Source organism: Zootoca vivipara, chromosome 10 (assembly GCF_963506605.1).
Source record: "Zootoca vivipara chromosome 10, rZooViv1.1, whole genome shotgun sequence".
Lineage (NCBI taxonomy): Eukaryota > Metazoa > Chordata > Lepidosauria > Squamata > Lacertidae > Zootoca > Zootoca vivipara.
In genome coordinates, this window is record NC_083285.1 from 7,159,473 (window position 1) to 7,182,426 (window position 22,954).

The window sequence follows — 22,954 nt, forward strand, 5'->3', positions numbered from 1 at the left end:
TTTTTTTAAAAAAGCAATTTAAGAAACCTGTTAACTCCAGTGACATTACTAGAAAACAATCAAATGCTGAAACACCCACCAAGTTGCACTTTTTCCTGTATTGGTTACACACATTGTCTTCCGACATAAAACAGCTAAAAACTCCTCATTTCTGCTGGGGAGGGGGAAATCAGCAAGAAGACACAGTAATACAAAACAGCTTGCTAGAAGAAATGTAAACTAAAAGGACTTACACCGAGGCCCAGCCTGCCAAGTTAATCCAATTCTAGGGCGACTGTAAACAACTTGTACTGCTGGAACATGAAATGATTCACATTACGGACACCGTCAGAGAATGACAGCAATATGATTAAGTATTCTGCAAAGGCTGGAAACGAGGCAGATGACTGCTCCAGTAAGCAGCACACTTGCAGCCACCAACTGTTTTGACTACAGACACAAAACACCATCACTAACCAGGTTTCACACCCTACCAGTTAGACAATAGAACTTTTAAAACAGCTTAAAAAAGAGAAAGTCAACCACAGGCATTATACTGTAAAAGGAAAAATACTCTGCACATTAATAAAGTTTTTGTTGGTGGCAAATCTCAAGGTGACTAAGTAGGGATGGCAGTAAACCTACCCCCCAATTACCATGGCATTTTGCATTTTGAAAACACTGCTCAGGACTACCACACAATTAGGTACCATCTGTGCACAATGTGGCTTAGCACTGGCCGCAACTCTGGTCACACAAAGACAGCTATCTTGTCTGTTGTTCAATTAGTCAAGAGACCATTATTTCTTTTTCTACTGTCAAAAGTTTATTCACTGCATCAGTGTTTCTCAAGCTTGGGTGACCAGCTGTTGTTGAACTACAACTCCCATCGTCCCTGACCACTGGTCCTGCTAGCTAGGGATGATGGGAGTTGTGGTCCAACAACAGCAGGGGACCCAAGTTTGAGAAACACTGCTGAGGCTGATGGGAGTCCAAAAACACCTGTAAGGCCACAAGTTACTTGTCCCTGCTACTATTGTGACTGGCACCAGCTCTTTAAGGTCTCAAAGAGAGGCTTTCCCCTACCTTATTACCCAAGTTTCATTTATACCGAATTAATCTATAATATTTTGCAGGCAAAACATGTGCTCTACCCACTGAAATATGGTTCCTGAGTCTAGAGAATAAAATACTTGGCAAAATACAGCCAAATAATCCATTTGTGTGTTTTATGTAAACAGAAGAGTATCATAATGCATTCTAAAAAAACCAGTATATTACAAATGGTGACTATAGTCATTTATACCAATAAAACCTGGTTCTGTTTTAACAGTGTATGCTTTATCATTTCCCCCAATAACTACAGTTCCATAAACCAAACATGAGGAGCATCAGTGCATTAAAAAAAAATTCTATGAATTTATAAGAGCTTGGGAGAATGCACCTGAGCTGGAACTGGGAGATTTGGCTACCAGACCCAGGTCCAACCCACTGGACCACTTGTTGGGCAACAGATGAGTGACCCCAAACTCTGAAAGGAAAGCCATGTTCCCAACAGTCCAAAGCACGCTCAAATGTTTCTGCACATGCACTGTGGGTTTTTTTGCGAGGCTCCACTCCTCTCCTTGCACTGGTTTGCTCTTGAAGTTCCCCCAGTTTGCTTGCATGGAGCTTCATAAACCACCATTGGATTCCCCACTTCAACAGGCAATTAGAAGAAGCAGAGTCTATTAGCCGAATACAGGCAACTTTCCCCTTCACTCCCACTTGATAAATTTCTACCTCCCACATACCTTTCTCCTAAATATTTTGCCAAAGCTCAAATTCAAACTTAACTGCTACTTTTAACAAAAAGCACAAGAATGTGAAAAGCAACTTTATCCCCACCGCCCTCAAAGTAAGTTGCAGTACTGCTTTCAACAGAAGCAAAAGTTCTCAACATGTGGCGGTGTCAGTAGCTGCTCTTTGTAGCTTGCTTTGTAATGATTTGACAACGGAAACTACAGAAATGGCTTGAGACTGAAGGGTTGAAATTAAGGGGTGGCATCTAACCTTACACAGAACAGACCCACTGAAATCACTCTCCTTCCCAAAGCCTAGTTGTGCTTTCCCAGCTTTGGGAAGGAGGTGGGAGGGCCTCGGACCCTGCCAGAGCCTTGTGCCTCCTTTCCAAAGGCTGACACTTCGCTTAGCTGGCTTTGGGAAAGCAGGGCAAGGGCTAGGGTGTGTGTGTGTCAAATTCTGGCCTTGCTCCCCCACCCCGCCCCCTGCACACATGCACAATGTGGCCCGCGGGGTCCATGTTGATCTAAAAAAGATGGGTCACCCTGCTCCAGATCACTTTCAAAAAGTATGGAATAAGCATAGCCAGGAGGAAAAGCTTGGAAAGGAGGAGTTTGTATGGAGGGGGAGCAGCGAGCGGGGCAAGGGTTAAGCACCACCTTCTCCCACAGATTCTCCCCCGTCATGTCACCTACATTAGTCAGCAGACATGGCAAAGGAACGCGACCTGCCAAGGTAATATACAATCCGTTACTCAGCTTCCTCCGGACAATTGTGTGCAGCCTGCACACAAACAAGCAATCGAATTAGCCCAGAATTCTCCTGACCGTATTTGTTACTCATCACCGATAAAGCTCCGGTTGCACCTCACAAGTGGGCACTGCCAACTAACTACAGAAGGAGAGACAGTGCTTATCTCTAATTTGGTAAAAGAAAATAAACAGGGCTCAACAGAATATTCCAGGCGGAAGGAGAACGCCAGCCTGCGACAGCCGCTCGTGTAACAGAAAAACCAACTCCCTTGAATAACAACTAATAATAAATTAAATATACATTGCTCCTCTTGGGAAAGCCGTCAGGCGATTATCAAGCGTGGAGCAATAGATCTATTATTGGATATATTTTTGTTCACATATGACATGCTATGAGATAAATCTGCTTCAGATCTTATTCCGTTTAGGGAGGGGGCAAGGAGGGGAGAGAGGAAAGCTGAAATCTGTTTCTACACCTTACTGACCAACACTGTTGGATGAGATTCATACAGTTCTGGAACGTTTGTTCTCATTTGCTCTGCTACTTTCTCCCCCCTCCCCCCCGCCTTGTTTAAAGCAGTGCTTGTGAACCAAGAAAGACAACAGTGCAGGTTAAAATTTGAATCCAATTTTAAAAGTGTTCTAGGACACCAGTTAATTTGTGTGCTAAACTTCCAAGTGAGATGGCAAGAATTACACCTGCAGAAAAGAAAGCGTTTGACTGCAGCTTTCTACTGTTAAAGCCTCCTCCTTCAGATTCCAGAAGAGGCCAATAGTTGCAAGGGCCAAATACAGTATGTAATGATATGAGCTCCCTCTGCTGGCTATGTATATGCAAGCAGCTGAGAAGCTATGAAAATCTGAGTGTTCCAATAGAACTCTTTTCAAATGACAGGGACAAAAAGCTAAATTAAGTTATTGCCACATTGGGAAAATAGATAGCTTTTTCCTCCTGTTCCTGTGCTGAAATTGCTGAATAAACCCACAGGCCGTGCAAAAATACAAAATTGAATGTAACAGTGGTCAGAGTTCCTTAGCAACGGTGTGAATAATTTCAATCCACACACTGTTTTGCAGGCACACATATTTGGAAAGACATTCCTCAGCCTCACCACTCCCCTCATATCTCTAGCATGCTATACAACTTTCTTAAAAGAAAAGAAAAATAGCTGAAAGGCGTGAAAGGAAGACATCCCATGCTGGACACCAGCATCATCCCAAGGTGCCGATGAAAGATTCAGCCACAACATAATAGCAAGCAAACACCTGTAAGAGATTTACAGCCATGCCTATTTGACCTATGGTTTGAAGAAGCACCTTAACACTGTGCGTTTTGAATTTCTTCCCCCATTCTAAAAAAAAAAATTTCTAACTCTTATCTACACCTCATTCCCAGACCTCTTGGTGAGACAACAAGTCACAAAATATTATGGCGGTTTACTGTACTGTGAGAATTATAATAAAAGAGGGTTGTTGTTTTTCTGATGACACACACCTACTATGATTCACGACTGGGAACGTTATGATCCGTATGCTAGACAGAGAAATAGAGATTAAACACAGTTTTAAAGGATAATATTCTTTTCAAAGGGGCCACAAAGTCACATGTTAGACCAGCTTATTTCACACTGTAAGACAGGCCCTAGTTCTTTGTCAATAAGATCAGTCGGTGTTGTGGCCTATGGTGCCTTCAGTTTTTACGCAAGAGGTAGCTGTTATTTAAAGCAGCCAAAAAAGTGATTCTAACAAGTGCGTAAATATGTAGGAAGCTTTCAGATGCTGAAAATAAAGCGAGGCTGTTGATTAGCTGTGCACTTTCAAATAAAGGGCAGCTTAAAGAAGCAAACTGTTTAGCCACAAAAGTTATCTGAAGTCTTTCCCTCTACTTACACAGGCAATCTGTAAATTTAGCACAATGGAATATGCTGCTCCATCTCGCTCTCTCACACCCACCCACACCCAGGACTGTACCTCCAGATCAACATAAACAGGGTTGGCACTCAAAGCCAATGGCTAGTATGAACTCCAATATTTAAATAGAGTATTTTTGCTGTGCCCATTCACTTGCATCATGCTACCTTTTCATACGACTTGAATACCAATTTGTAGGGCCAGTGGGGGGTAGAGAGATTCAAGGTGGGAATCTTATTTGTTTACAGTTGGCACTTGTTCATTCTAATGCAATACTCTTTTCGGCAGGGTAGATCAACATAATTTTACACCAGAACCTAAGTATGTTGATTGAAAGCAAATCTCGCTAATTTGAAAGGGAATGGTCTGCTGAATAAGGATGCTTTAAGGTAGGAACTTCCCACAGTCCTGGTCTGCTGCTTTTGTGATGAAGTGCAGAACACACTTGCAAGAACTGCAAACAGCAGGTACCTTTCTTCAGGAAGCTTGTGGAATTCAACTTCTGCCACATGCACACCACACATTTAAAGCATACAGTAAACCCACAATTTATGCACACTGAACTCGTGTCCATTCAGCTTTACACAAGTGGCAAAAATAAAAATGAGAAGGGGGGGAGGGGGAGGGGGAAAGGTTCAGGGGAAGATTACTTTGGCCATCCCACCCGCCATTGAACCCAATGGGTTTTGACTATACAAAATTTTGGCTTTAATAATAATAATAATTATTATTATTATTATTTATTTAGTTATACCCTGCCCACCCCAGCCAAGACCGGGCTCAGGGCAGCTAACACTGAATATAAATACAGTAAAAACATTTTTTAAAAAACAAAAAAACCAGCTGATTCAAATATAAGTTAGAATACAGTTTAAAATGCATCTTAAAATGCAGCCTCGTTTTAGTGGTTGCCTATAGATCAAAGCCATAAGGGGAGAAAACGTCAATTATTCACCGGGGCCAACTATCCATGCTGGTCCTACATGGGCCAGCAAAAAGAGCCGAGGAAAAATTATATACAAATCCCATATAAGGGTTCCATCAAAAATAAATAAATGAGAGGGGAGGGGGTTAGACTGAGTCCAGCCCAAAGGCCAGGCAGAACAGCTCCGTCTTGCAGGCCCTGCAGAAAGATGTCAAATCCCGCAGGGCCCGGATCTCCTGCAGTAGGGCATTCCACCAGGCCGGGGCCGGGGCCAGAGCTGAAAAGGCCCTGGCCCTGGTTGAGGCCAATCTAACCTCCTTGGGGTTTGGGACTTCAAAAGTGTTGTTATTTATGGACCTTAAGGTCCTCCGCGGGGCATACCAGGAGAGGTGGTCCCATAGGTACGAGAGCCCTAGGCAAGATCCTCTGGAATCTTGCGGGCTTACTGTATTTAGTTAACAGAGCTAGCTTACAGAACCCTTAGCAATCTACAGCTCCCAGAACTATTTGTGTGTGTGTGTGCATGCTTGAAATGTGTTAACGCTATAAATGCGTTATATGTAGGGCTGCCTCTGAAGACAATTTGGAAACTTCAGCTAGTGCAGAATTCAGCAGCCAAGTTTGCTCACTGGAGCAATACCGGTATTACACTGATCCTAGTCCGACTGCACTGGCTACCAATTAGTTTCTGGGTCCAATTCAAAGTGCTGGTTTTGACCTATAAAGCCTTAAATGGCTCAGGACTCTGCAATACCTCAAGGACTGCCTCTTTCCATATGAACCCTGAGATCAACTTCTGAAACTCTTCTTCGTGCCTCGAGAGGTTTGGAAGGTGGCAAAATGAAAACAGGCCTTCTCTGCAGGGGCTCCCCGTCTGTGGAATGCTCACCTGGCACCTTCATAATACACCTTTGGGCACCAGGCAAAAATGTTCCTTTTTAACCAGGCCTTTGGTTGATTTCACTGACAAATCCTACGCCCTTTTAAAACGTGGGGTTTTTTGGGGGGTGGGGTTATTAGGTTGTTTTTATTTTGATTATATATTTTGTGGTGTTATATTTTGATTTTGTTCTGTGAACTGCCCTGAGACCTCCAGGTATAGGGCGGTATAAAAATTTAAGGAGGAGGAGGAGGAGAAGGAGAAGGAGAAGGAGAAGGAGAAGGAGAAGAAGAAGAAGAAGAAGAAGAAGAAATGCATACAGCCATGGTGGACTAGCAGGTCTGTATCAGTCCTGTATTCATTGTGATGTGGACTGGTGGGAGCTAGCATAGGGAACAGTCCCTGACATTTCAAGGAACAGAGGCAGCCCAGCTATAAAGCAAGGGAAGGCTGGTTATGGCCCAGTTCACACAGTCCTCATGCTGCACAGATGCTATGAACAGTGGGGGGGGGGGACAGGACTGTGTCCACCCTTCCCACTTCATAGATTCCCAGGTTGCATGTAGCATGCTGACTGCAACATCTGGACCCATGTGCAATGAGTTCTACATACCCCCTTTGCAAATGTTGAATAGTTTCTGCCTAGTAAGAAAGTAATCCAAACTTGGCCATTGAAGAGACAGACAGCAGAGTGGGAAACAGGCAATTCTGATCCATGGGCATAAATATTTGTTTCAATGGTGGCTACACAGGGATAATACCTCATGTCTGTAGGCTGTCCCCGGTGTTAATTAGTGGCAGCAATCAACAGAATGTGATTTCCTGGCCAGTCAAAGATTAATCAACTGGGACCCTCTTTATCCCAAGTGTCGAACTCACAGCAAGCTCATGGGAGAATCTGCTCCTCTTTCTAGCTTCAACCTTGTGGCTAGGAAGGAGAGGCAGAAAATCAGAGGCTCGCTCTGCCTCTGCACCTTCTCTAATCTTGGCATGTACCATGTGTGCAGAGCAAGCCAATGCACATCCACCTTTACCCCTTCATCTCACAGGTGCATGGACCTGCTCTGCTTTTGTGCCCTACAAACACTCAGAGCAGCCCCCAGGCATGGAAGTAAAAAATGCAAGGTGGAGGAGGAAGCTTCTCACTAACCCCTGTAGCTTGGAAGTAAGAAGCATTTGACTTTTGCCTGTAGCTCCAGGTCCAGAGACTAAGCTCACTCAACAGAACCCGTCTCCCTTCTTGCCATGCCAAAGGGATGAGCGAGATTAAAAATGTAAGAAGAGCCTGCTGGATCAGGCCAGCGGCCCATCCACTCCAGCATCCTGTTCTCACGGCAGCCTAAGGAAGCCTGCAAGGGGGACCTGAGGGCAACAACTCTCTCTCTCTCTCCTCCTGTGGTTTCCAGCAGCTGGTATTCAGAAGCACACTGCCTCCAAGAATGAAAACAAAGCACAGCCATTAAGGCAGGCATCCCCAAACTGCGGCCCTCCAGATGTTTTGGCCTACAACTCCCATGATCCCTAGCTAACAGGACCAGTGGTCAGGGATGATGGGAATTGTAGTCCAAAACATCTGGAGGGCCGAAGTTTGGGGATGCCTGCATTAAGGTTTTCAGCTATGGATAGCCTTATTCTCCATTAAATGGGCCATCCTAGTTGGTGGCCATTGCAACATCTCATGAAAGCGAATTCCATAGTTCAACTTGGCACTGTGCAAAGAAGGGCTTTCCTTCATCTGTCCTGACTTTTCCAGCATGCAGTTTCATTGGGTGCCCCTGAGTTCTGGTGTTTTAGGAGAGGGAGAAAAACTTTCTCCAAGCCAAGGATTATTTTAGGCATCTCTATCATGACTCCTCTCCTCACCTTTTCTCTAAACTAAAAAGCCCCCAAATGTTACAACCATAAATCATTCTTGGAGAGCAGACCCACAGAGAAACAGGAAGAGGCTGGCGCTCCTTGCCTGGTCTTCTCTCCTAGCCAGCAAGTGTGTTTGTGCTGCAACAGCTGTTGGGCCTGTGTATCATCCGATTGCAGTGTTTGCGCTGTTTGTAGTGGGGGTTAGTGTTTTAACTGCTGGCTGAGTGAGAGGCAAGGGGAGGAGAGTAGCTAGTGGATTTAACATCTACCTCTGAAAGTGTGGGGTGCCTATTAGCACTGGGCCTTAGTTTACTGTTCTGTGGTCCATGAATGGTGGCATCAACAACTTTTCTGTCCAGATTTTCACTTTTTTAAATATGGCAACCCTAGGTAATGCTCCTGAGTGGAGTGGCAGTTGTGAGTCTGCTACAATTCCAGTGGTGGTAGGGAGGGGAAAGCATGACTGGAGTTGGGGGGCTTTGTTCTTTGTTCCAGCCCTTTCACTCCACCAGAACTCTCTGTGGGATGTGAAACACAGAGCAGTCAAATACAACATTCCTAGAGTGGACATAAAAAAAGGGGATGTCTGGACCAGCCAGTTGGAAGTTCATGTTTCCTCCTGGGCTGGGACAGACTTCATCTGTATGTGACCAAAGGTGGGTGTGGCCTCACCTGTGCAGGTAACAAAATACCTCAGGGGAGGCAGACATCTCTCTCTCTCTGACTCCATTCCTTGAAGAATATCTTCTTAGCCTGAGATGCTCTCTTGGCTCCCAGCCAAGAGAGGAAAAAGGAACTACTGTATATTCCTGCGTATAAGACTACCTTTTAACCCAGGAAAATCTTCTCAAAAATCGGGGGTCGTCTTATATGCCGGGCGGTATTTCTTATATGGCAAATATATCCCGAACTCTATATTTTAACTGGAAAAGTTGGGGTCGTCTTATACACCCAGTCGTCTTATACGCTGGAATATACTGTATCTCCTTATGGGATAGATTCCAGGTGTATATTATTTGTAACCTAAGTCTGCCTTCTGGGATCCTTTTGTGAGTAAACTATACAAGACTGTCGTGGTCTATCTTTTTATGAGGGAATAAAGGGGAATTACCAAGGGAACCTACGGTATTTTAGAGGCTTATACAAACCTAGCAAAGACATTATCCGCTGTACAAGTTTAAAAAGGGGAATGTTACTCTGGTAAATTGTAGAACATGTGAACACAAGTTGGGAAGGATATAACTTAACAATATAACCTCTCCTACCTCCCTGAACATTCACACACTCTCTGGTAGCATATCCACTGAGCCCTCTGATCTGGTGGTTCTGTTGTTGAATCACAAATCAGTCCACAACGGACTTGACTGCGGGTGAGCGGACTGATTTGCCTTGTATTACTGAGACTTGGGTGAGTGAGCTGGGTGGGCCTGACCTTACCCATACTGCACCAGGCTAGACTGGGGGGTGGGTGTCAAGGTGGGGATGCTGGTGTTATCTACAAGAACGCCATCTCCTCTTGACCTTGGAATGGGCTTGGGTCTGCCTTTGGTATTGAGCCGGAGAGAAACATCAGGGATGCTGCTGCTCTACTGACTTCCTTGCAACCCTGAACCAGGCTGGCTGAGGTAGTCTCTGTTGGAGGACCCTAAAACAATAATCCTGGGTGACTTCAATGTCCACACAGAGGCTGCTGTCGGGCCAGGCGAAGACTTCATGGCCTCCATGACAACCATGGGTTTTTCTCAGATGGTCAGCAGTCCCACACACCAGGCAAGGCACACTCTTGATGTGATCTTTGCCCCAAGTGATACAAGAATGGACTGAAGATAGGGGGACTGCGATGCACTCCCTTGTCATGGTCCGACCATTACCTGGTTAAGATTGGACTAATAGTGGCAATTCCTCCCTGTAAGGCTGGAGAGCCCATTTGAGAGGGTGGGATTCCCTCAAAGACTGATGGAACCTGGTGTGTTCCTGAATACTCTCGTGGGAGTTAGCACAGGGAATAGTCCCTGACATTTAAAGGAACACAGGCAGCAAGGGAAGGCTGATTATGGCAAGATGAAATGGGCAGTTAACATGATCATTCCTGAGCGTCCTCCTCGGTGTTTGGGAGCCCAAGCATCCCTTCGGTACTCTGAGGATTTCCAGACAATCTGGACGAGGACCAGAGCACAAGTGGCGCAAATCTCATTCTGCAGCAGACCTAACACTGGTCAGTACACATAACCGTGCCTACCATGTGGCAGTATTCCTTTAGGCACCTGTGGAAAGCCTGCACAGATGTTTAGAAGGTTTGTAGGAGTTTAAAATTGTTTTAGTCTATTTTATTGCACTTTTATCCTTCTGTATGTTTTAATTTTTTGTCATTTTGTCATTTTTCTTGGCTTTATCTTTTTCGTAAACTGCCCTGAGGTTTATTTTCTACCATCAAGCGGTACATAAATTTAATGAAATAATAAACAAACCCTGACGAGCGGGAAGGGAAGTGCCACTTGGATTTTCTCTCCTAGGCAACAGAATTTTTTGGTCCAGCTTTGATGAGCATCAAACACGCATCTGCCATCCCACCCTTTAAAAAAAGTGTTTTCTGTGCGTTTGGGGCTCCAACCTCAGCAAGGTAAGTGAATTTCAAGTGGTTTAACAAGATGAGAAGTTCAGCTTAAAAAAGGGGGAGGAGGAAGTTAACTGCTAATGTACCATTTCTTTTGGGACATGTACACCGAGCCCGTAATCCAGGAACAAAAGTTTTCACTTACCGCAGTGTGACTGGAAAACCTGTGGCTTGACTACCTGATTGCAGATATTGCACACTACTAGATAGAAATCATCATGAGCTGGATAATGGCCAAATAAGTGCATATCTGTGGGAAAGTTAAAAATATATATATACAAGTATTAGAAGTTGTCCTTTAAAAAAAAATTTTTTTAAAAAGAAAAAGTTACAATTCCACCATACTGTATTTTAAAAATACACTCAGGGGGAAAATAAAATATCAGTATGACTACAAAGAAGAGAATCTTAGGAATACAGCTTTTCTATATATATATATACACACACACTGTACACACACACACACACACACACACAGTGGTGCCTCGCTAGACGAATTTAATTCGTTCCACGGGTCTTTTCTTATAACGAAAAATTCGTCTAGCGAATCCCATAGGAATGCATTGAAATTTTTTTGAATTTTTTTTGCCCATAGGAATGCATTAATTGAATTTCAATGCATTCCTATGGGAAACCGCGATTCGCTAGACAAATTTTTCGTAAAACGAATTTGTCTAGCGAGGCAACCTCTGCTAGAAAAAACCTTTCGTTAAGCGGAAATTTCGTTAAGCAGGGCACCACTATATATATATATATATATATACCGTGTTTCTCATATTATAAGACACTAGTGGATTTTAGCCCGTTTAAAAACGGGCGCTAGAGGAAGCGGCCTGCCGGGACTGGCTTGGCGGTGGCGGGTCTTCCCGCCACCACCAAGCCAGTTCGCAGCGGGGGCTTTTCGCCGTTTGTCTTCCCCTGGGGGAGGCAAACGGCGAAAAACCTCGCCGCGCCGCAATTCGGCTCCGGGACTGGCTTGGCGGTGGCGGGATGTTCCCGCCACCGCCAAGCCAGTCCGCAGTGGGGGTTTTTCGCCGTTTGCCTTCCCCTGGGGGAGGCAAACAGCGAAAAACCCCGCCGCGCCGCAATTCGGCTCCGGGACTGGCTTGGCGGTGGCGGGATGTTCCCGCCACCGCCAAGCCAGTCCGCAGCGGGGGCTTTTCGCCGTTTGCCTTCCCTCGAGGGGGAGGCAAACGGCGAAAAACCCCGCCGCGCCGCAATTCGGCTCCGGGACTGGCTTGGCGGCGGCGGGGAAAAGGGGAGGAATTCCTCCCCTTCTTCCCGCCGCTGCCAAGCCAAAGCGGGCCTCCCTCCGCGCCCGCTGCCGCTTCGGCTTCCTCGGGTTCCCCGAGGAAGCGCCGTCCCATGCCGGAGGTGTGCGGCAAGGCTGCCGGGGGGGGCGAGCGCTTCTCTCCCCCGCCGCCTCACCGCGCACCTCCAGCATGAGACTGGGCTTCGGAGCGGCGGTTGGCGGAGCGGCAGTTGGCTGTTCCCTGTGTCCCGAGAGCACGGGTCCAATCCCTGTGTCCCTGGTTGTCCCTCCGTCCAATCCCTGTGTCTCTGGGGGACATGCGCAGTACCCCAGGGACACACGGGACATCTGGACGCAGGGACAACATGGACATTATTATATAGGATGTCTTATATTTATTTTTTCCTCAAAAAAACACACTATGGCTTATTTTCAAGGGATGTCTTATTTTTTCCCCCCTCCTCCTCCTGCCACGGCCGGCATCGCTGCTGCGCCTATCACTATGTCTTATTTTCGGGGTATGGCTTATATTCCTTGAATGCTTAAAAATCCTGCTATGGCTTATTTTATGGGTATGTCTTAAAATATGAGAAACAGGGTATATATATATATATATATATATATATATATATATATATATATGGGACCCAGGTGGCGCTGTGGTTAAACCACTGAGCCTAGGGCTTGCTGATCAGAAGGTCGGCGGTTCGAATCCCTGTGACGGGGTGAGCTCCCGGTGCCCGGTCCCAGCTCCTGCCAACCTAGCAGTTCGAAAGCAAGTCAAAATGCAAGTAGATAAATAGGAACCGCTACAGCGGGAAGGTAAACGGCGTTTCCATGTGCTGCTCTGGTTTGCCAGAAGCGGCTTTGTCATGCTGGCCACATGACCTGGAAGCTATACGCCGGCTCCCTCGGCCAATAATGCGAGATGAGCGCGCAACCCCAGAGTCGGTCACGACTGGACCTAATGGTCAGGGGTCACTTTACCTTTATATATATATATATATATATATATATATATATATATATATATACACACACACACACACACACACACACACACACAACATGTTCAATTACTGTGACTATCAAAGGTAACTGGCATTCAAGTAAAAGAAGAACCAATGCAAATATTCACCAACCCCCTCCAAAAAAAGAAAGAATCACATTTCTGAAGTTATTTCAAGAAGGAAGCTTACCCAAAGTTATAGTCATATAAAGTTTGGCTCCTGACTTAATCTTAAAAGAGTCAGGAACTAGTGACAAGGCAAGGCAGAAAGGGGAACAGGAAAAATCTCCCCTGGTTGTGTTGGTAGTCACGGGAAATGTCAATGCTGATTACCAGTCCTCAAGCAGTATTCCCAAGGATGTATCCTACACAACGCACACTGAAATGAACTCCTGGCCATTGTTTACACACACACACAAGCTGCTGAGGTGCAGCCTTCACTTTTCTCATTAAATTTTACAACCTAGGGGTGAGGTATAGAAATGATTGGCATAGAATTTTCCATCAACAACAAACCTGGGAGAGCTCTTCAGTTAATTAGGAAGCAATCAGCAGGGGGGAAAAATGACTAGTTTAGTCCGCCCTCGGACTTCTACATTCAAATACGAGTCATGGTGTCAACACAGAGAGCAGTGATGGTGTGTCTGTGCGGAAGTGACCGTGCCACCCCCTAAATGCCACTTATAGTACTTGCAATCTCACTGCCCCAGTCTCTTTTAAAAATATATACATACAGTACATGCAGCAGCATACCTATGAGGCATTCTCTTTCACTCTCAAAGAAAGAGGATGATTCAACTTAAAATGCAATGGTCAATAACTGCCAACATGAGGACTAGCAGCACTGCTTTTCACTAATAAGTATAAAAAGCTCACTGTCTGCAAATACCGTATTTACCCGATTGTAATGTGTCATGGAATGGGATGCGCACCTCAGTTTTCAGAACCTTGAAACCAAAAAAAGTATTTGCTGGCAAATGTAAATGTGCCATCAAATCTAATGCACACCTAATTTGGCCAAAAAAGGTGAGCATTAGATTCGAGTAAACACAATATTCTGAATTCAAAGGCTTCCTTCCTCTACAGGAGGAGGGCTCTTTCAGCCAGAGGAAAGGAACCTCGGGGGGGGGGGGGTCCCGACCCTTTGCATTTATCAGTCAACCTCCAGTGACTTCAATTAGTGACCTAACAGGTTCTCAGATAACGGGCAATTCTTAACTCTCACATGCTAATAGGCTTGCAGCGAACATCAGCCACCGTCCGAAATATCCCAAACATTTTCTAAAAAGCCTGAACTACCAACTCCACCCATTCTTCAGTGATTATGAGGTCAGTCATTCTCCTGCCACAATTTCAACTTCCTTTCTTCCTTTTAAAGCTTTAATTTTAAGCAATCAGTATTTGGATTAACCCTTGTTGAAATGAATGGTAAAGCGGAACTACTGAATGGTTAGACTAACTGGGAGTCCATTTATCCCCAGCAACACCTTAAAAGGGGGGGTTATTCTGTGCATGATGTCAATGAGGTGCACACCATCCTGTATCAGATACACTACTTGTACTACTTCCAAAGTCCTGCTCTTGGCTCCTAAAGCAGCCCTCTGCATCTTACATACGAGAAAAAAGAATTTTGTCAATTTCTTCTGACAATTTTATTACAAATGCCACTAGCTTTTAATTCAAGTTGTCAAACGGAAGACCATAAAACCCCCAGCACACTAGATTTAAGAGTGGAAGAAGTTGCAATGTTAGATGCTAACACATTCAAGGTGCAACGCAGAGAAAACGCTGTGTGCCTACCATTCACCGAAAATAAAGCAACCGAGCCTAGAGCACATAATTGTGCACTTGAATTCTACAGACCACAACAAAATTTAGACACCCAACGTCCCCTAGACTGCACCCAGTCCAATTAGATGATGCAATTCAACAGCCTTTATAAAGATTCACTAAAGAGGATTACAGGTTTGAAGTTTTAAAAATCACAGAGGGACTGCACCAATGATTGCTACCACAGCCAAACACATACTTAACGAGGTGGTGGAACTTTTTCATAAGAAATCACTTTTCAGACTGAAAGGTATGAAATTTCACCTCAATAATGTGCAATTTGGGGGGAAACGGCAAAGAACCCGACAGTGTTGAAAATAAAATATGTAGGAGGGCATTGGCAGTGTTACTATCCTAACTGCAGTCAAAATATTTAGAGCTAATGCACTTAAAACCACTTCATTCCCCTCCCCCATTTGTTGCCTTCTTTTTGGTCCTCTGAGAACTATCACGATAGCTTACAAGATAAGTTCCTAAATTCTTTCTATGGCACTAAGGGACAGAACCAGAAACTCTTCTGCCTGCTTTCATTTTTTGCTTTGTATATATGTACTTAAAGCCTAGATTTGTTTCTGTGATATTGAAGGTATTCCATGTTTGCTAAACTGTCTATTGTTGTCATTTTGAATTTACATGTTCTGTATTTTGTATGTTCGCACTTCTAATGTTCTCCATTTTAATGTTTTGGATATTTGCTGTAAGCCGCTTTGGGCATAGCTTGCTGTGGTATCCTTCTGGAGCAGCTGTCCGAGTTCAGAGTAGATGGCACCACTTTGTGGTGGTTCCTTTCCTACTTGGATGGTTGTTTTCAAAGGGTGAAGGTTGGGGAGTGATATTTGGGTCCATGGAGCCTTCAGTGCGAGTGAAGCACAGGTAACAAAGAATAACATTCCATGCCCTAGGTCAGGCATCCCCAAACTCGGCCCTCCAGATGTTTTGGGACTACAACTCCCATCATCCCTAGCTAACAGGACCAGTGGTCAGGGATGATGGGAATTGTAGTCCCAAAACACCTGGAGGGCCAAGTTTGGGGATGCCTGCCCTAGGTAGTGAGACACTGGAGGTTGTTGCCGTTGGTAGGCAGTTGTGGCTTCTCTTGCCATCTATCCTGGTTCTTGACAAAACAAAACAAAATCTTTTCCTCTCTTGACTGAAGGGAAGTTGTGTGAGCTATGTGGAGGTCTCTTCCCAGGGTTGGTGTTTGGGCAATATATTAAATGCCTATTTCCTTCCCTTTCTGTGTTCAAACACAGTACTTATGAGCCGGGTGTCCTTCACGTCCAGCCAACATGATAGGTGCCCATGATAGTTAGGCACAGATGGATGCTTTGGAACATGTCTGCTCTAGCTCCATTCTGTGCCTTTTGGAGCAGTTTTCGCCCTCCTGTTCTGGGCTGGAAAAACAAAGGATATGGTGGACATTATGCTGACATAGGGGTGGCATCTCTCTCCCTGTACTGGGGTACAAGGATTGCTCTGCCGATTAAGCTCAAAGGCAAATTCATCTTATCTTCTCAAATGATTTTATTACCCCAAACAAGCTAGTTTACCAGTGGGACTCCGCATCCCATTCAACTTGGCCTCTCTTCAGCAGCATAGTCCCAATTCAGATTCCTAGGGAGAAAAATGGGAATCTAGGCTCCAAGCCACTCTTGAAATTTTCATTATCCCTCGCCCAGCACTAAAAGCTCACTAACAGAAGAACAAATTAACTGCCACCATTCAGTTCTGTAATTTGGTTAAAGTAAGCTCATAAAAAGGAGGTAAAAAAGAAATAGTGGGTCTTCAAAGTTAACTCTTTAGAAAGGTAAGATACTTAATTAGTTTTCCCCTCCTCCTTTGGAGCGCAATCACAGATGGTGTATAAAACTACTGGCAATATTTCCTCTCCCCCAGGAAAAAAAAACCCATAATTGCACAACTATAGCAGATCAAATACCGGTACATTCATTTTGTTTCCTGGTTTGTTTGTTTGCTTGCTTGCTTGCTTGCAAGAGAGCTTGTTTTAATGTTCTCTCATAGCTGACTCAGAATAGATACAGTATTTAGATTTCCAAATCATTCATTGGCATTTTAAGTGAGGATATTTGAACAACATCACAATAATTGTTTTCGATAAAATGGTGATCGTCCCAAATGTAACTAGAAATGATTTGTGGTTTGAAGTTATACATATGTCCTCTGTGTACTCTCTTATGTAAATATGTAGATATATTTATCCATACAAACACACACACTTCCAAGGAGAAGACAATTTAAAGACCTAGCCTGCCAGTATGGATTTTACACAATAGAGTTGAATCACACTACTCCAGTTCACAGAAAAAAATATTCGGGACTAACAAGAATTCAAAGACTGGAACTATGCAATCCTATCATTACCCTTTGAATAAGATCAAGATGTTCCAAGTGAATTATACCAATTTAGCTGTATGACTCTTTCACAGGAATCACACTCTTGTGTCCCCACAATGGAACACATGCCTAGAATGGAGCAACAATCTCCAAGTAAACAACTCAGAAATCACTAAAAATGTGACATACTGGCCCTGCAAGTTCATTAATCACACTCTTGTGTCCCCACAATGGAACACATGCCTAGAATGGAGCAACAATCTCCAAGTAAACAACTCAGAAATCACTAAAAATGTGACATACTGGCCCTGCAAGTTCATTAATCTTAGAAGTTATCCTGATTTCATTTAGTGGGGGTAATGGCAAATGTAAAGTCAGGGGTGTGTGCTTTCAGTGGGTAGAGGAGTGCTCAAACAAACAGGTTTAATGAGGAAAGATAATACAGTTTGACACCTGCAGAAAACGCTGTGGTTCTAAGTAGTAACAAGGCAACATTTGGCTTTCGGACAAATACATCCCCTTTGGGTGAAAGCAAACATGGGAAGCACAGACAAATATTGCTGAGAGGATAGCGCTAAAGCAGATAACAAAATAAATCCAGCAAGTCATTAAGGGAGTTCCTTGGCAAAGCTTTAAAACTTCTTTAGAAATTGTGCCAAGAATTGTGAATTGCTTTCACATAAACACTCTCTCTCTCTCTCTCTCTCTCTCTCTCTCTCTGTGTGTGTGTGTGTGTGTGTGTGTGTGTGTGTGTGTGTCTGTGGAGAGAGAGAGAGAGAGAGAGAGAGAGAGAGAGAGAGAGAGAGAGAGAGAGAGAGAGAGAGAGAGAGAATCAAACAAAAGCAGCAAAATTCAGCTGTTTGGAAAAGCACCGGGATGGGGGATATTCCCAGACAATTCCTCTATGGGTGAGAAAGGAATCCCAATTTTGCCAATGAACTCTGCAAGATGCAGCCAATCATGGCTCTCCAACAAGTGCATTTCTGTAATACATGTCGAAACAAAATAAAAAAATTCCTTCCAGCAGCACCTTAAAGACCAACTAAGTTTTTTATTATGGTATGAGCTTTCTTCTTCAGATACACTGCAATAGAAGTCCCCAGACGCTTACATGTAGAGAAAGGGTGGGGAGGGGTCAATCACCCATTTCCACCACCCTTCTGAGTGATACCCCTCCCCACCCTTTCTCTACATATAAGCGTCTGGGGACTTCTATTGCAGTGTATCTGAAGAAGTGTGCATGCACACAAAAGCTCATACCAAAATAAAAAAACTTAGTTGGTCTTTAAGGTGCTGCTGGAAGGAATTTTTTTATTTTGTTTCGACTACGTCAGACCAACACGGCTACCTACATGTAATACTGTACATGTGTTTGCCATTTTCACAAGTTTATATAATTTTCAATTGAGTACCTAAAAAATAACGTAATGTATAAAGTGATCCTAGGATCAAGTAGGAAAATGTTCCCACCACTTAAAAAGCTGCATATGTTTTACAAGCTGAGCTTTTTACAGATTGAGCACAAAATTATTTATTTTATTTATTTCATAAAATTTATGCACCACTTGGTTGTTAAAAAAAACCCACCTCAAATCGGTTTACAAAAAGATAGCAATATAATCAAGAAAAATTAACAACCACACTTTAAAACAAAGTTAAAATACTAAAACAGATTTTAAAAATTACCTGAAATGCATCTGATCAATGGGAGAGGGGGAAGCCAGAAGGCAAGGAATCCAACTAGCTTACTGACATCCCCTTAGATTGCCCACAATTATGAGAAGCAAAAGATGGATTCAGGGGCCTGATAACCTCATAAGTTTCAGGCTTTGAGGTGGAAGGGACTGCAAAAGCACAAGCCTGGAGAAGCGAAGGTTAAGGGGTGATATGATAGCCATGTTCAAATACATAAAAGGATGTCATATAGAAGAGGGTGAAAGGTTGTTTTCTGCTGCTCCAGAGAAGCGGACACAGAGCATTGGATTCAAGCTACAAGAAAGAAGATTCTACCTAAACATTGGATTCAAGCTACAAGAAAGAAGATTCTACCTAAACATTAAGAAGAACTTCCTGACAGTAAGAGCTGTTCGACAGTGGAATTTGCTGCCAAGGAGTGTGGTGGAGTCTCCTTCTTTGGAGGTCTTTAAGCGGAGACTTGACAGCCATCTGTCAGGAATGCTTTGATGGTGTTTCCTGCTTGGCAGGGGGTTGGACTGGATGGCCCTTGTGGTCTCTTCCAACTCTATGATTCTATGATTCTAAGCCTGGTTGCACCTGAGAAAGCCCTCATTCCAAGCACAGTTACTCAGAAGTAACTACCTACTGAAAACCAGTGGGTCTTCGAAGTCCACACACTTCAGATCACACTGAAAGTTGTGCTGTATTTTATTTAGGAAGGCAGCAATATATATGCCATAGAACAGTGCATAGGTATAGCATGCTTTTCGCAAGCATGCTAAGTCCCAAAAGACATGACTTACAGCACAATATTTTGCATTTGCACACTGTTCTCTGGTCCCTTTCCTTTGCAACTATTCATGACAAAGCCCACCATGTAGAAGCCACAAGTGACAACAGATCCACAGGCCCATCATGAGGGATGAAAACCATTTGTTTATCACTATAGACAGGTCCAAGAAATTGCTGAATTTCTTGGACCTGTCTGTTCACGGACTGTAAAGCCATGGTGCTGCACATAATTAAAGGGCTAAGCCTCTCATGCAACAGTCAATTTGTTATACTGAGCCCATTTTAAGATAATATTCACAGACCATTGCTTTTTCACCAGAATGCATTCAGAGTGAAGTGCGGCGTGCTTAATGAGGATGGCCAACCATGATCTCATGAATGTGTGAGAAATACATTGACAGATTAGTTGAAAAGGGTTGAACAGAGATGCTGCGTTTGGTAGAGAACTCGGTTATTTTTACTATCTCACATTGTGGTACAGATTTAAGATTACCTGGCTCAGGAATCTTGCTATCTTCTCACCACTGAAAGGAAACAAGAAGTTCATGTCCTTTACTTACGTAGTATTTTAAAGCAATGATGCACATTTGTGGTTAATGCCAAGAGGCACAGTCCACCAGACACTTGTCCAACAGAATCCCAACAGGAAATGAATGGATCACACTGTCTTAATAGACACTCTAATATTCACAATAGCACGATGTAAAATTGCTACAGATCCAAGGATGAACCTGAGAATGTAGCAATTAAACAGGCCAAATTGGAAAGGTGTGTTACATTTTAAAGTCCACAACACAGACAGACACACAGCTAAGATTTCCAATTTTATTGCGCTACAGTAGCATTCTTAGAAAATACACACTGTATTTTACCAACTTAACAATTATAGAAATAAGACATTATCAAAAGAAGAAAACAAATTTATTCTCCAATAAAGATATATTTGTAACAATAAATCCTGTCTTGCATGATATGACTAACTTAAGCCATAATCCTCCTATGTATTGTGGGCCGTAGCTGACCCTAAAAATATGTGTGTGTGTCCCCCTAAAAAACCCTGCCCCCTCCCATGAAAAAAACCATTTGCTATTTCCCACTTTCTAAACTCTCCTACAATAAGGAGGCTGAAATGGAAACACCTCAGAATAAACCCCACAATCTCTGAAATTTGTTTCTGTTCTTACAGTGAGCATTTTGCTGAAAGACAAAGCAGACTGTTAGCCTCCAAATAAAGTGAACAGGGGGCAATTAAATACTTCATCTCAGTGACATGGGGGGAAGGGGTGTTGATGACTCCTACATAGTGAAATATTTCATTTAATAACATGATAGGAATCTATGCTGATGAAAAGTTAAAGCAAGGTATGAAAGATTCAGTTTTTTTCATTTTATTTTTCAAAATTCATAATTCCAGAAGCTTTTCAGTTGAAGGCAAACTGAATTGCTAACAATGAGGCCCATAATAGACTCCAGAGACCATCTTTCTGTACTTAAAATAATAAGGTTTCATTTAACATTGCATACCACTTTCATTTGCCTAAATTTTACATCGTTATGACTTAACTCTTTGATTCCAATATCGTATTAATAACAGACTCCTTACAAGCATAGGAGGGTTTTAAAAAAGCATAAACACTGCTGCAGAAGAAAAGCAGCATTAGCCTAGGAGGAGGAGGAGGATTGGGTGCGATTATGGCAATATTTGCCGTCTGTTCCTTTGATGTCCACTTGAGGGTGGTATATTTTGCCCTTTTTTAAAGAGAAAATCATGTTTTTATGTGTGTTAGGGGTGGGATCTTAACAATCTAAGGTTCTGCAAACAGTCTCGTATTGGCAAGGAACGCTGTGTCCAAATTTGAGTGGAATCGGTCAAAGCGGTTTCCAATAAAAGTGGACTATAACAAACATGGCCCTCCTACATTTATAGATACTGTAGATAGATAGATTACGTCAGCTCCATAAGATAAATGCCATATCCTTTGAGAATCCATAAGCAAGGTGGGTTAAGCAACCACTTAGCCTGCCACCAACCTTTGATCATCATCTGAGACCCTTCTTCGCGTGCTTCCCCTATGAGAGGTCCAAAAGGTGGCAACACAAGAAGGGGCCTTTCCTGCGGTGGCTCCCCATTTGTGGAATGCTCTCCCCAAGGAGGCTCACATGGCACTTTCATTACATCTCTTTAGGTGCCAGGCGAAAACATTTTTCTAAAACCAGGCCTTTGGGTTAACATTCTACGGCCTTTTAAATGTGCTTGTGGGAGGGGGTGGTTATTGGTTGCTTTTGTTTTATTGCAGTATGTTTTTTGTGTTCTCATTTTGTCTTTTTATGCTGTGAACCACCCTGTGTTCTTCGGATGAAGGGCACTATACAAATGTAATTAACAACAATACTAGCAACCTGATGTACACGGGTGTAGCACACCAAGAAAACCAGATTGCAAGTAAGTAGCTTTGTGTTCTCTTCTACACAGTAGTCAGAGAGAGAGAAAGAGAGAGAGAAACATAGACACTAAGAGTCCTGTTATGTCCTATAAAATAGCTGCTGTAGTTATAACCTATTAGCATTACCCTGTCTCCACAGCACCTTGTAGAAAGTGTGATAACAAATGCAGAAATGTATAGAATTAAATGAATAGAATTAAAAATTCATTCCTTTCCTAAAAGAAAGCGGGGAGGGGGGATTAAATCATTCCCAGACTATATCATAACAATAAAGACCTAAGGAGAAGTAGGCTATCTAAGCTCAGTGGTTCCTACTTCTCCACCAAGACCACTTGAAAATGGCTTGGTGGACCAACTTTATGATTTTTCTGCCTGTCGTAGCAATTACACCTTGAATTCTGTGGAATTACAATGCATATAAGATGTGCTGTCTACTATCTGCAGCCACAAACCAACCCCCATGTCACAGATCACCTGAATAAAACTCACCCAAGGACCACAGTTTGGGAGCCCCTGATCTAGCTGGCTACTGTACGGTGTTCTGTCTGGAAGCTGCAGCTAGAGCAGAATTCACTTGCGCATTTAACCCTGGGCACTGGCCACAGCCAGAGTCAGATTTAGGGGAGCGTAAACTGTTTAGTCGCGTTGGGTGCAGAGCCTCGCAGGCACTGCAGAGGACACCACAAATATGATTGAGAATGGTGCGTGAGAGGCAGGGGGCAAAAAAAAATTTGGCATCGCTGAAATTTGAGACCCCAAGGACCGCAACCGCTGCAGGGTTGGCAAATCAACACTGACCGATAGATATTGGTCCAGATTTGAGGGGTTTCGAAGGAACTTTAGCTGAAAGTCCTAAAAGGACCTGGAATGAGCATATATGCCAACCTTTCCACTC

The 22,954-nt window shown here is 43.5% G+C and overlaps 1 protein-coding gene across 9 annotated transcripts in view; it reads right to left on the reverse strand.

Moving 5' to 3' along the window:
- Window positions 1-22,954, reverse strand: part of ATXN7L1 (ataxin 7 like 1) — a 65,805-nt gene that overhangs the window by 23,703 nt on the left and 19,148 nt on the right. For 5 of the 9 annotated variants that reach the window (XM_035126548.2, XM_035126557.2, XM_060279547.1 and 2 more), the window contains one exon: window positions 10,846-10,950. The exons of 1 other annotated variant lie outside the window; for it this stretch is intronic. In XM_035126548.2, coding sequence (XP_034982439.2) covers window positions 10,846-10,950 — 105 coding nt within the window. 3 more of the 9 variants (XM_060279548.1, XM_060279549.1, XM_035126555.2) reach the window with 2 other exon arrangements.